Genomic DNA, 13,403 nt, shown 5'->3' on the forward strand with positions numbered 1-13,403 from the left:
GCCAGACAAATTATCCAAGACATTCTTTATTTTGAATAAAATGGGACTTCATCCATATTTCAAATGTCTGCATGAATTAATCATGTAAATCAAATGTATTGACTAATTTTGCCTGGCACAAAATGCCATGAATATTTTATACAACATAAGCACTCTTGTACATCCGTTACAACAAGCGATCCAAAACGTGGGTCAACTCAGACTGGTTAACAGAACCACAGTTAGGTCTAAACGCAGAATCCTTACAGAAATACAACGCTTTACATGTATTATTTGGGGACAGACACGCGTTACTCAATAGTTCAGTTCAAAACACACTAGGGTGTAAATGGCACATTTTCAACGAGGTAAAACATTTGGGTGAAAAAGGAAAATAATAAGTTCAAGTGATGCGTCACAATTCAAACCACAAGAACCAGTAGCACTAATAATAGCTAGAACATTCATTTGTGAAGTTTCACCTCAAGCACACAGATTTTAACCAGTGGTTGACATTAATGGGTTTTCCCATATCCAGGACCACACGCACATTTCCAGAAATATCAAGCAGTGCAAAACTATTTTCTTTAAACAAAATAACACTAAAAGAAAAAGTTAAATCGAACCAAAACATGACTTGAAAACAAAAACTAAAAGAATATGTAGATGTGCATCATCACTCCCATTCGTCGTCGTCTGCGCCACTGCTCAGGGCAGCAGCTAGATGACTTGCCCCATCTCTCTGGAAAGAGCCACCCTGTGGTCAAGAGATGAACCATGTGTCAATGAGAACACTAAATATGTAGCCACTAAACAGTGTTCAATGGAAAATAACAGCACTCAACCTATTCCAGATCCATACCTTCCTGCTATCAGTAGAGGCAAAGGTTCTGCCACCTGGGTTGAACCCTGTGGTGCCATGAGCACTGAAGGCAGCTTCCTCCAGCCATTTGGGCACCTCCTGCTGGGCCTGTGAAAAGTAATTGCAGTGAGAATACATTTTTATTCTAGTTCAAAGTCAGCTTTGACTTACTTGCTAGCAGGCCTTAAAGCTGGAATCCTTCATGGTGAAACTTCCCGTCCGTTTAGGATTTTACAACAAAGAAAAAGATTATCCCCTCTCGGACAACATCGCACACACACTAGAACAGCAGAATATACACTTCATTTTTTCTAAAACACTTCCATCCACAAAACAATAAAGGTGTTGGGACGGACAGTGGCGCCGATCCATCTTTAAAGGTTGCTTTTGACCAGAGAGTGAAATCACTTACCCCAGACAGGACTTTGACCAGGGAGCGCGCCAGGTTGCCGTCAGCCTCCGGGTCAAAGAAACACACAGCTCTCCCGGTGTTCCCACAGCGACCTGTTCTCCCGATGCGGTGGACGTACTCATCAATGTTGTTGGGGAGGTCAAAGTTGACTATGTGTTGGACATCCTTGATGTCCAGTCCGCGGGCAGCAACAGAGGTGGCCACCAGGACAGGACACCTTCCGGAGCGGAAGTCGCCGAGCGCCTGTTCACGCTCCCTCTGCTCACGGTCACTGATAACACAATAAATACCAAATAACACGTCATACAACTGGACAAAGACTAACAAGACATAAGGTGATCTGGGGCCCAACTAGCAATGACTATAGGGTAAATCACTTGAAGACAGTCCCTTACCCGTGAATACTAGTAGTATTAACCTTCTCCTGACACAGGAACGTTGCTATAAAGTCAGCCTGCCTCTTGGTTTCCACAAAGACCATTGTGCGTTCAGACCCTTCAACATGAAAAGACAATTTGATTTACTGGAAAGTGGGTGAAGCGTTTGCATGAGAGGTCATACAACGAGGTGCTGATGGGTACCTGTAGTCTTTAGGACCTCCAGTAGTTGGTCTCTTTTGGAGAACTTGGTCACCTGAACCACGACCTGCTCCACATCACTGCAGGCTCCGCCCACCACACCCACAGCAAGGAACAGATAGTCCTTCTTCAGGAAGTCAGCAGCCAGTCTTAACACCACAGGACAACAAGGCATCAGGGGCCCACCCATCTCATTTAAAAACACACAACTACCATTTAGAAATCATGCCATGACTGGTTTCTACTGCATTATCCTTTACATTAGCTGCACAAATATCTAAACATTAATTTTAAAAATCATTGTTTATCTCAGTTATCTGTGGCGGAGTGTGGGAGACAGACTTTTGGATGTCCTCGGGGTAGGTAGCGCTGAACATAAGGGTCTGGCGATCCTCTTTAGCTGGCATGCCTGGGGACCCCACCAGCTTGCGCATCGCAGGCTCAAAGCCCATGTCCAGCATCCTGTCAGCCTCGTCCAGCACCAGGTAACGCAGCTTGCTCAAGCCAATCTGGGGAAGTAGACAGAAGAGGCCGTATATCCATTTGCTAAAAAGGACTATGTTAACAGATGGCTTCACCCGGCTGCCAACTACAAGATTTGGTTCAAAAAATGTGTTTGTTATTGAAGCACCGATTACCTTTCCTCTTCCAATAATGTCCATCAGTCTTCCTGGAGTCGCACACAGCACATTGCAGCCCTTCAGTATCTCGCGAATGGTGTGACCGGTGCTTATGCCACCGTAAACCACCACAGGACGCACACAAGTTCTACAATAGACAGTGGGAAAAAAGTATCCAGAATCAGTGTCCATTTGATTCCCCCCCCCTAACATACCAATCTAGAAAGAATTTACCTCACAATTTGTTCTTTTTATGGCAAAAGTTATTTGCATCTAGCGCCATTTTCACTCTATTACTATTGAAAAGTGCAGGTGGGGTGAACATACTGCCTTTCGAATTTGCAGTGAACATAACTTCATACCCATGGGCAAACTTCCTGGCTTCCATGTAGATCTGGTTGATCAGCTCCCTGGTTGGGGCCACTATAATAACCTCTGGCTCCTGGATCTCGCTGAACTGACTAGCTGCCACGCCGTCCACCATCAGCTGCTGCAGGATGGGCAGTAGGAATGCGGCCTGGGGGACGACAACAAACGTTAAAATACTTTGTCTACCCACAGGCTTACCAGACCTGCCAACCCTGTCCAACTTTTTAGAGTACCAGACATGCACAGAAAATTGGAGAGTCAACTCACAAATCAAGTGCAGAGGCATTTTTAGAAGCATTGCCTCTAGCTAACAGACATTCATTCTTCATCGCGCAGTCTTCTAAACTCCCGACTCCATTTAACTTATTTGGGACTGGAGCCAGTATTGAGTAGCTTGGATAGAAAGGTGCCCAGAGTAAACTACCTACTACTCAGGCCCAAAAGCTAGAATATGCATATAATTAGTAGATTTGGATATAAAACTCTGAAGTTCCTAAATCTGTTTGAATAATGTCTGAGTATAACGGAACTCATGGCAGGCAAAAACCGGAGAAAAAAAAATCCAACCAGGAAGTGGGAAATCTGAGGTTTGTAGTTTAAGTCATTGCCTATCAAATATAAGGCGTCTATGGGGTCATACTGCACTTCCTAAGGCTTCCACTAGATGTCAACAGTCTTTAGAACCTGGTTTCAGACTTCGACTGTGAAGGGGGAGAGAAAGAGCCCCGTTTCAACCAGGTGTCTGGCAGAGTGCCATGAGCTGATCATGCGCGCTCCTGTGAGAGGTAGCTGCGTTCCATTGCATTTCTAAAGACAAAGGAATTCCCCGGTTGGAACATTGAAGATTTATGTTAAGAACATCCTAAAGATTGATTCCATACATAGTTTGACATGTTTCTACGAACTGTAATAGAACTTCTGACATTGTCTGAACAAGTGATCGCGATTTATGCATTTGGATTACTGGGCTAAACCACGCAAACAAAAAGGAGGTATTTGGACATAAATGGACTTTAACGAACAAAACAAACATTTATTGTAGAACTGGGATTCCTGGGAGTGCATTCAGATGATCAACGGTAAGTGAATATTTATAACGCTATTTCTGACACCTCTCCTTTGGAAAATGGCTGGATGTTTGACTAGCGCTGACCAAACAATCGCACGGTGTGTTTTCGCCGTAAAGCCATTTTGAAATCTGACAGCGGTTGCATTAAGAAGTTTCTACATTTCCATGTTTAACACTTATCTTTTATCAATGATTATGAGTATTTCTGTAATTTGATGTGGCTCTCCGCACTTTCACCAATGTTTGTTTGAGACAACGCATTTCTGATCATAACAGACCAATTTCATGTGAGGTTTTTGGACAGATTAACTTTGTCGAACAAAACACATTTATTGTGTAATATGAAGTCCTGTGAGTGCCATCTGATGATTATCAAAGGTTAGTGATTCATTTAGTAGCTATTTCTGATTGTGAACCCTCTCCTTGGCTGGAAAATGTGACGCAGAATAAAATGTATATCACATTCACAAAAAAAAAAAACTTGTCGCATTTGTGCATTTAATTTCTTTCACTAGTAAAATGCAAGTGAAGTGTTGGTACTTTAGAGCCCACTGAATGTCCATCTTATGTTGTCTTGAAACCATTAGTGTTTACTTTCCCACAACATAGTCGAAAAAGGGATTTGTTCATGTTTTTACAGACAGCTGACAGTCGACAAACTCAGCATCACAACAGGAGGCGCAGACACGATGCAGCTACGTCGAATAATGATGTATTCATCTCCTTGTCCGTTGACACAAACTCTGTACATGTCTGTTGCAGCTTGAGAGTCAGGATGTTAGATATACTCAGTAAATTGGTTTATTATTTTTTTATTCAGGCCCTATTAACTTCTGTGTAATTTTAACTCTGATCTCGTACATGGACAGAGAACTGAGTAGTTGGTACACAAAATGCGTGCATGTTGGCAGGTCTGGCTTACACATGGCGGCCAACACAAGCGCTGTAGATTTATACCAGAATAGGTTAACCTGGGTGACGGAGAAGGCATACAACCAGAGCTCCATTTCACATGCGAGTATTTGAACTACAAGAAAAAGGCGCTTAAGACTGCTTGCTAAACAGGGAATTTCAGTTCTACAGGGGCAACTTACCGTTTTCCCAGATCCAGTCTGGGCACAGGCCATGAGGTCCCGGCCAGCAGCGATGATGGGAATGCCATGCTTCTGTACTGGGGTGGGCTTCTTATAGCCAGACTTACTGATGTTCCTGTTCAGAGATTCACACAGGGCAGCCTCTTCAAAACCCTGAGGATAATAGGTTAGTCAGTCTCAAAATCACAGCAACGTTGCCATTTACCAATACAACAATCCATCTGTTTATTTATTTGACAATCCAGCATTTATGTTGCAAGTGCAACTCTGGGGCCATCCCAACATCTTAACCTTTTCCTTGTTCTTTCCAACAAAGCAACCAATATTGTGGAAGTCCATTCAGTTGTGAAGGTAAGGAGATTAATAAAATAACCCATTAACACTAAGAACACAGCCACCAGTAAGGCACTCACCATGATTGCCTTTGGCGGATTGCTGCCGCTGACATCGACCAAGATGTCATCGTACTTATCAAAGTTGATGCCTGACTCATAATGAGCAAAAATAGACGACTCCTTCTCACAGAGGGCTTCGGGCACATAGGTCACCTTTGGGGGACCTGGTGGTAGAGTGAGGTTATGAGAAGGTGATAACCTTCTGAAGTATTTAATTATAGAAACCACTGAAAGAACATCTCGGATGCAACTTTCTACAACTGAATGTTGTTAATAAGAGAAGAGCAGCAGCCTTCTTGTCAATGTTGAAACGAAACCGAAGTAGTAGTAGCACCACTCAGAGGATGTTTAATTACATTAAGTTACATGGAACAAAAACAATATGCAATGGTTCCCTTTAAGTATTGTTTAGAAAAGCACGGAAGTTTTATTTGTCTTCTGTAAGGGATACATCAGGGTTCCCCAACTGGGGGCGCAGGCCTGGTCTTATTTGCCCCCCCCCCCGCCCCTGAATCTAGTTGATCACTGGTATACATAGTCAAACAAAACTTGTATAACATACAAACCTGGATTGCCACCATCTCCACCACCATCCATGGTTGAGCCTAAATAGGCGAAAATCTCACATGAGACATTTTCAAATGTCAAAGTATTCAACATCAAGTCAAGGAAATTAATTAGTAACAAATGAAAACATGGAACCTTTAGAGAAAATTTCTTCATCTCGTCCACGATAACCTGGAATGATAAGACATGGGAAGTTTCACAATAAGGCTTGCTGTGACTCAATCTCGAAAACGCAAGGCCAATTACTATGGCTCTAAAAATCAACGCAAAAATAACTGATGGAATAACAGAATCCAGACCAAAACAGAATGCAACAATATGAAACAAAGTAATGAACTTAAAAAATATTTATATATTTTTAAAAACCTTTATTTAACTAGGCAAGTCAGTTAAGAACGAATTGTTATTTTCAATGACGGCCTAGGAACAGCGGGTTAACTGCCTGTTCAGGGGCAGAATGACAGATTTGTACCTTGTCAGCTCGGGGATTTGAACTTGTTAGTCCAAATGCTCTAACCACTAGGCTACCCTGCCGCCCCAACTTAATGTAATTAACTATACCGAACAAAAATAAACATGTAATGTGTTGGCCCCATGTTTCATGAGCTGAAAATAATTTCAGAAATGTTCAATATGCACAAAATAATTTCTTAAATTATGCACAAACTGGTTTACATCCCTTTGTGAGCATTTCTCCCTCTGCCAAAATATGCCACACCTGATTAAACAGCATAATCATTACAGGTGCATATTGTGCTTGGGACAATAAAAAGCCACTAAAATGTGTTTTGTCACACAGATGTCTCAAGTTGAGGGAGTGTGCAATTGGCATACTGACTGCAGTTATGTCCACCAGAACTGTTGACAAATAATGAAATGTTCATTTCTCCACCATATGCCACCTCCGTCATTTTAGAGAACTTGGCAGTACGTCGAACCGGCCTCACAACCGCAGACCATGTGTAACCATGTCAGCCCAGGACCTCCACATCACCATGCGGACTGTGATGACTTTTTTCTGTAATGAAGCCCTTAGGTGGACAAACTATTTCTGATTGCTGGACCTGGCGCCCCAGTGGCTTGTTCTTGGTCCCAAGTGGGTGGGCCAATGCCCTATGCGAAATCCATAGGTTAGGCCCAAATTAATTTCCTTAAGAACTAACTCTGTAAAATAATTAAAATTGTTTCATGTTACATAATATTTTTGTTCAGTATAAATGTATTAAAAATGTGTTTGCTAAAGTTAGAGGAAATGAACAGAATGAGTCAGTGATTTGCATTTCCTGCAACTTTCTGAAGAAGCAACAAGAATTCCCCGTCTGTGCGGTGCACACATCTATCATCGTGTAGCCGTTAGCGATGTTGCTAATGAATTATTATCAATTAGTCATTTGTATTGATGCTAATGAAAAGTCTTCTGGTAGATGGAAAGGCTTTCTTAACTACAAAGTAGCCTATGCTTACCTGGCATATGATTTTAATCAAGCCAGTGAGTTTTTATTTTGCAAACTCCATATGTGCATTACAAAAACAGTGCCTCTTGCTCAGTGCACACTGGAATTAAAGGGTAATTATACCCAAAAATAAACATCAAATTTGTCCTAGACATCCTGATGTGATTTAGGCCTTTTGGACTTAGATCAAATGTAGTAGTTTTTATATTAAAAGTGATTGAGTGAGAACTGAGAAAACAGAATTTGGGGAAAATATAAGCGTATAGGGCCCTAAAATTACCTCCTCCGCCAAATCCTCCGCCATCACCACCACCTGAAACAAACCATAGTTAGCAACAACTTTCCCTCAAGCATTTCAACTGATTTAAAGTATGAAGAAAATACAGACATGACAACCATGAATATTTTTTGAGTGCCATGTCAGCAACACCCCCACACTGCTCAAATCATAGGCAAATACACTTTTTGCCTAATGTTGGTAAAAGGCTGCCTCAGAAGGAATGGTAGGTAATACGGTTAACTTGGCTGCTCTTCAGTAGCTAACTAGAAACATGTTTAAATGTACAAACAAGGGATAAGGTTGGGTAGGAGGGGAATTCCAGAGTAATCTTCTTTCTCAGGAAGTTGAAGCAGTTTTTCCCCCCTGCAGCTGCCATTTCCTGAAACCGAGTCTACAATAATATCAAACAACGCAGCCAACAAATAACTCTGGTTTGATCCTAGATTAAATTCTGGTCAAAATCCTACAATGTACCAACTAGAAGCCCATTATATGGCTGTTTCTCACACCAGCATACTTGCACCTCAAATTGCGTGCATGGTACGCAAAATGCACACAGGTTGGCAGGTCTGAAAATATTTTTGCATTGCCATCAACTAGGCATCTTTGAATGATACTCACTGGTAAAAGACCGAGGATAGATTTCAAATCACATATTTTAGAATTTCTGTAAGTGAGGTGCTGATTTACCTGACCGGAAGCCTCCCCTGCCACCTCTGCCTCCCTGGCTACCTCCAAACCCTGAAATGTGAAGGATTTGAGCAAAAAAAAAGCCATAAAAAACAGCATGATACATTTCATTAGCGTACCACCATTTCAATAATGAGAACTAAAACTTAGTCTAGACCATCCACAAAAATGTTAACATTCCATATTTTAGCAGACACGTATTCAAAGCAATTAGGTTTAAGTGCCTTGCTCAAGGGTACATAGATTTTTTTTTTTACCTGGTCGGCTCTGGGATTTGAACCAGCAACCTTTAATTGGCCCAACGCTCTTAACTGATAATCTACCTGACCTTTTTAAATCACTAATATCGGACAAGAGCATGTTCAATTTATTTGAATGCAAAAAGACATGCAGAAACACTTGGGAGGACAACGAGAGCGTTCAAACTGAGCCAACCATCTAGAATAACTACATTTTCTTGCATTTAGAGAATATGAAAACCAACATACCACCGTCATTGCCATCATCCCCTGTCAAAAAGTAGATTTCACAAAACCCATGTGTAAAACATTACATCCAATAGCTAGATGGATAAGACAATATTCAAGAAACACTTGAAAATCAGGGGCACAATGTTTATTAAGACTCTGCTCATCAAGAAAAATTACAATGTGGGGCATGAGAACTAGAGGATAAGAATAGCTCTTACCATTTCGGATGCCTCCTCCCCTTGATCCTCTGCCGCCCCCTGTTGAGACAACAATTTGAAGCATTTAGGGAGACGAAAATCACAATTAAGAGTCATGCAATTACCCATCGTTCCAGAAAGTTAATTGTCCAGAAAATATATAATTTTTTTCTCATTTGTTTATTTCGGAAGGAACCACAAGTCTCACCTCTGCCTCTTCCCCTGAAGCCTCCACCACTGTTCCAGGAGCTGTCTTTATCTGTACAGAACCGTTCCAATTCAAAGAACAGCAATGTTAATACAATTCGAGGTATGATTTAATAAAAAGTCACGCCGAAGACATTTGAAGACCCTCAAAATGCCAGCGGCACCAGCACAATACATTTTGGAACTCTGAAACGTATCAAATACCTTGGACAGTATTATGCCTCTATTCTATTTTAGTGACATCCCCATGAATTGATCGCAGTGTGACAATTTGCTCAACTGCAGTCTTGAGCTGCAATATAAGTTAACAAGTCAGTCACTTACCTTCATTCCCATTCTCACCAGCTCCTGTTGACAAAGGGCAATATACTTAAAAAATAATTACCTGTAAAATAATTATTTCCAAGATGCCTTAGGCATACATCTTGAGTAAATACTCAATTTTACACAGCAAGAATTACATCAAATATAAAGTATTTTAAATAATATTGAGACTATGCACCTGAAGAGAAACTCTTGAAGTCTCCACCACCTCCCCTGGACCCTCGGCCTGCAAGTAAAAATTGCAAGAATTTCAAGTCAGTAGAGTAATAACTCAGACCAGTGATCCCCCCCCCCCCCCAATAAGAACCATTTATTTTAAATAACTTGCCTCTGCCGCCACCAAAGCCACCACATCCACTGTTCCAGGAGCTGACTTTATCTGAAGAGATCACAAATATTAACATTGTTTCAATTCTTGCTAGTTACCTAATGGATATAAAAGGCACAATCCTACCAGTCGGTCTCCCAAAACTGGAACTTTGGCCACCACTGGTCCACGAGCTCAATCCACTTTCTACAAAAACACATTCAAGCTCAGCCATTAATCGTTTGTTACATCCTGTGATTATTTTGTTTAAAGGCTTTCCCAACACCCGTGAAAAATCAAGTTGCATCCAAGTGACAGGATGCACTCTGGCTATTACAGAAAACATGTCCATTTTGCCAAGGGAATCCAGCTAGTCCACATACAAATTACATGAACCTACCATTACTTGTGGTAACCTGCAAAGTAAAATAAAAATAAAAAATGGTTCATTTTTTTTAATGTTGCATTCACATATGCTGATTTAAGCCAATATTACACATATTGTCACTACTTGGTGTGAAATGTAAGCTTTGGTTCACAAATGACTCCACTAATATGTAAAGCATAACAGCTCAAATTACTGGTTTAGAGTAATTTACCTCATCCCAGTTGTCCATGATCTACAAATGTGGTTCTGAAATCAAGAAAAGCCAAAAGTCAATTAACTGCACCTGGTTATCTATTACCTAGCTTGCTACATTTTAGGATGCGTTGGTAAATTAAATTTCACAGAACTCCGAGTGTGCATAGTAACTAATGAATTCACAACACCTGTTAAATATAACCGTGTGGCTATCAGCAACGTTCTAGATGACATGAAAACAGCCTACCCAGCTCTGCTAGGGTGAGTAAAATGGTCAGAGTGAAGTGTTCTCTCAATTGTGTCTGGAAGTAGCTAGCAAGTGAGCTAACTTTAGCCAGTTAACTTGGTTTCTTGACTGCAGTTGAGGTCAGAACGCTCGGATCAACCCCTCATCCAGAGCGCCCAGTGTGCGCTCTGAACCCGTCGCTCTGAACGCTCCGGGAGCCAAACCTCTGAATTTACAGACAACCAGAACGCACTCACACTCAATGTATAATTTAAACACATCTTTAGTAGTCAATGTTTCAGACGCGTCTAGGAGGTTCTCTAGTTAACTAGCGCTACTAGAGTATTTTCAATTAAAACAAGTGTGACCACTGACTAACGTTAGTGTACTTTGTTGGGAAAGTAGAATCAAAGCACATAATGACATTGCAAGAAATTAGCTAACTAGGTTGTTACACAGCCACGAGAAAGTACTTATTTTTTCCCAATACTGTACAATGACAAATGAGCCTCGGAAGATGAATAGTCAGTGATATCAGTAAATCAGCTCCCATCTAGGCCGCACTAAGTAACGCTAGTTAACTACTTTTCAGGCCATTTGTCTGCGGTCATTAACTCACCAAGTTCGCCCAACACGTGCAGCCATTGATTTCGAAATGTAAAGACAACATTAACTAACTAGATAAGCATGTCTAACAAAGTTCAATAATGTTAAGAGAGCTAGATAACATTTAAAGTTAGTTATCCAAATAACTGACTATTTAGTTATTTAAAAAAATTAGCCAGTCATGTACAATATGTAGCTAGTTGGCAAGCTAATGTTACCCTAGTTAACTGGCTGAACAAGCAAATTAGTCATGCTCGCCATGTTGACTAGGTAATGTTAGCTAGATAGCATTATGTAGCATTATGTAGATTTATAAATAATCTGTATAATGTCCGAAATGGCACAAAATAACAATATGAATGGTTATATATAACAAGTTATTGTGATAACTAACTGAAAAGTTTAGTTAACACCAAAGTGGCTTCCTATGGCGCTAATTACCTAGCCAACACGAACCTAGCGGTCTTCTAGCTAACCCATAAAGAAGATTACTAGTTAAACAGCTAATCAACTTAAAGATAGGTTTTCTCTGCAATCATTACAAACATAAAAGCATTTTGATGCACTGAGGAAAAAGTAATATTTAAACCTCCGTACATTGTCGAAACGCTTTCCCGCAGCGTCTTGATGTTCTTCCACGTGGCAGAAGGTTGTGGATCGTCAAAAAGAGAGCGCGCTTGTTGGGGACGCGATAAAAACCCAGCTGGACGGCGGGAGGGAGACAAGGATGAAAGGGGGTGTTACTTTTAATTAAAACATTTTATAAAACCACTTCTCTGGATTTATTTACTTATCATTGAAAGGTCATATCAAAACGAAATGTTGATTTACAAATATATATATGTTTTTAAATATAAAACTAGAAAGCTTTCTATGGCAGAGTAAGTGAGGGGTTACTATTTAATGTGACCTCCCATCTTTCTCATTTACATGTTGCTCATCCATATTAGTAATTATTTCTTCCTGGTATTTTTTTATTGAAACGGAGGGACTGTGAAAATATCTTTGTTTCAACAACTCAGACAAAATGTGTAAACAAGAAGCGCTATAAAATCGATGTCATCCATGTTGTGATTGGCAATTAGGGTAATTGCTCCGGTCACGTTGTGTGTTAGGTCATGTCAATCACCTGGAGGAATGTTTTGGAACGTTCAGATAGAAAAATGTAATGTAGAACAAACATGCCTCTCTAACATGTACAATAAGGAATCATGTCGGCTCTAGTGATATAATTTAAACATGGTTCAGAGGAAACACAATGGTCCAAAATCATCTTAATTGTTTGATTCTTGGTGATTGAGGTCATCTCTGGGCCGAGGAGAGCTTATCCTTGAATTGGGCAAATATTTTAGTGTGACCAGTGGTGCGTTCAGCAAGACAACGTTTTGGAATGTTCTGATAGAAGTATCAATGTAGAACAATATATGCTTGTTCGACAAAAAGACCAAGAAATCATGTTGGCTCTATTCATGGCATTTCTTTCTGCAACGGTTGGCAATTGAAGGTGGCCCTGAGTTCCTATTCCCAACTATCTTTTCTTCTGTACCTAACATTATTTTTCCACTAGAGGGCAGGAGCCTCATCTGACAAAAAATTCCCCGATTGTAGTCTTATAATAACACTACAATATAGATTCACACTGTTCGATATGATCATTTAGCCTGGTTGCCAGTCTCTGTAACATTCCACTCCTTGTACTCTGTTTCATGTGCCAAAGAACCATGAATGTGAACTATTTAATTAAAGATGAATTTTAAAGTTACAATATGTAACTTTTCAGGGACAGTACTGTCATTCTCAGTGAAAGCAAGTCTAAGAAGCAGTATATCTGCTCTACGTGTGCTATTCCTATAATTCCATCTCTTAAGTTTTGTTTTTATCTTTTACGTTTGGTTTTGTACACCAAATTCAAACAGCTGGAAATACAATATTTTTGGTTATTGAACATTTATTTCACAGCGGTTCAGATGGTACAATGATTCTCTACACTATGCATTGCTTGTTTTGTCACATAAACTGAAATTAGGGGAACTAGACATTTAGCAATCAGGAAATGACAAAGTGATTTTTGCATATTGTACCTTTAAGCAAAGAGTGGAATTTGTTTGTTTTGC

General features: G+C 40.4%; 1 protein-coding gene across 3 annotated transcripts; it reads right to left on the minus strand.

Annotated features, from left to right (window-relative positions):
- Window positions 1–8: 8 nt before the first annotated feature.
- On the minus strand, window positions 9–12,207 carry ddx4 (DEAD (Asp-Glu-Ala-Asp) box polypeptide 4). 3 transcript variants are annotated; one of them, XM_021601243.2, is made up of 25 exons: window positions 12,187–12,207; window positions 11,887–11,992; window positions 10,474–10,508; window positions 10,275–10,290; window positions 10,022–10,081; window positions 9,896–9,946; window positions 9,746–9,793; window positions 9,568–9,591; window positions 9,245–9,295; window positions 9,058–9,096; window positions 8,858–8,878; window positions 8,370–8,420; window positions 7,680–7,712; window positions 6,081–6,116; window positions 5,945–5,983; window positions 5,397–5,542; window positions 4,984–5,136; window positions 2,814–2,968; window positions 2,470–2,599; window positions 2,174–2,340; window positions 1,835–1,980; window positions 1,649–1,748; window positions 1,254–1,524; window positions 842–949; window positions 9–736 (listed from the first exon to the last, which is right to left on the minus strand). In XM_021601243.2, exons 3-25 carry the CDS (start codon window positions 10,489–10,491, stop codon window positions 656–658), a joined length of 1,944 nt encoding a protein of 647 aa, XP_021456918.2. In that variant the 5' UTR covers window positions 10,492–10,508; window positions 11,887–11,992; window positions 12,187–12,207; the 3' UTR covers window positions 9–655.
- Between the last annotated feature and the right edge of the window lie 1,196 nt (window positions 12,208–13,403).

This window comes from Oncorhynchus mykiss, chromosome 5 (genome assembly GCF_013265735.2).
Source record: "Oncorhynchus mykiss isolate Arlee chromosome 5, USDA_OmykA_1.1, whole genome shotgun sequence".
Lineage (NCBI taxonomy): Eukaryota > Metazoa > Chordata > Actinopteri > Salmoniformes > Salmonidae > Oncorhynchus > Oncorhynchus mykiss.

Excerpts from the sequence above, each read along its gene's own strand:
- ddx4 (XM_021601243.2), bottom strand. Across the intron at positions 9,296-9,567 it reads TGGTGAGAATGGGAATGAAG|ATAAAGACAGCTCCTGGAAC; the intron begins GTAAGTGACTGA and ends GGTTCTGTACAG. Across the intron at positions 1,981-2,173 it reads TACCCCGAGGACATCCAAAA|ACTGGCTGCTGACTTCCTGA; the intron begins GTCTGTCTCCCA and ends TGTGGTGTTAAG.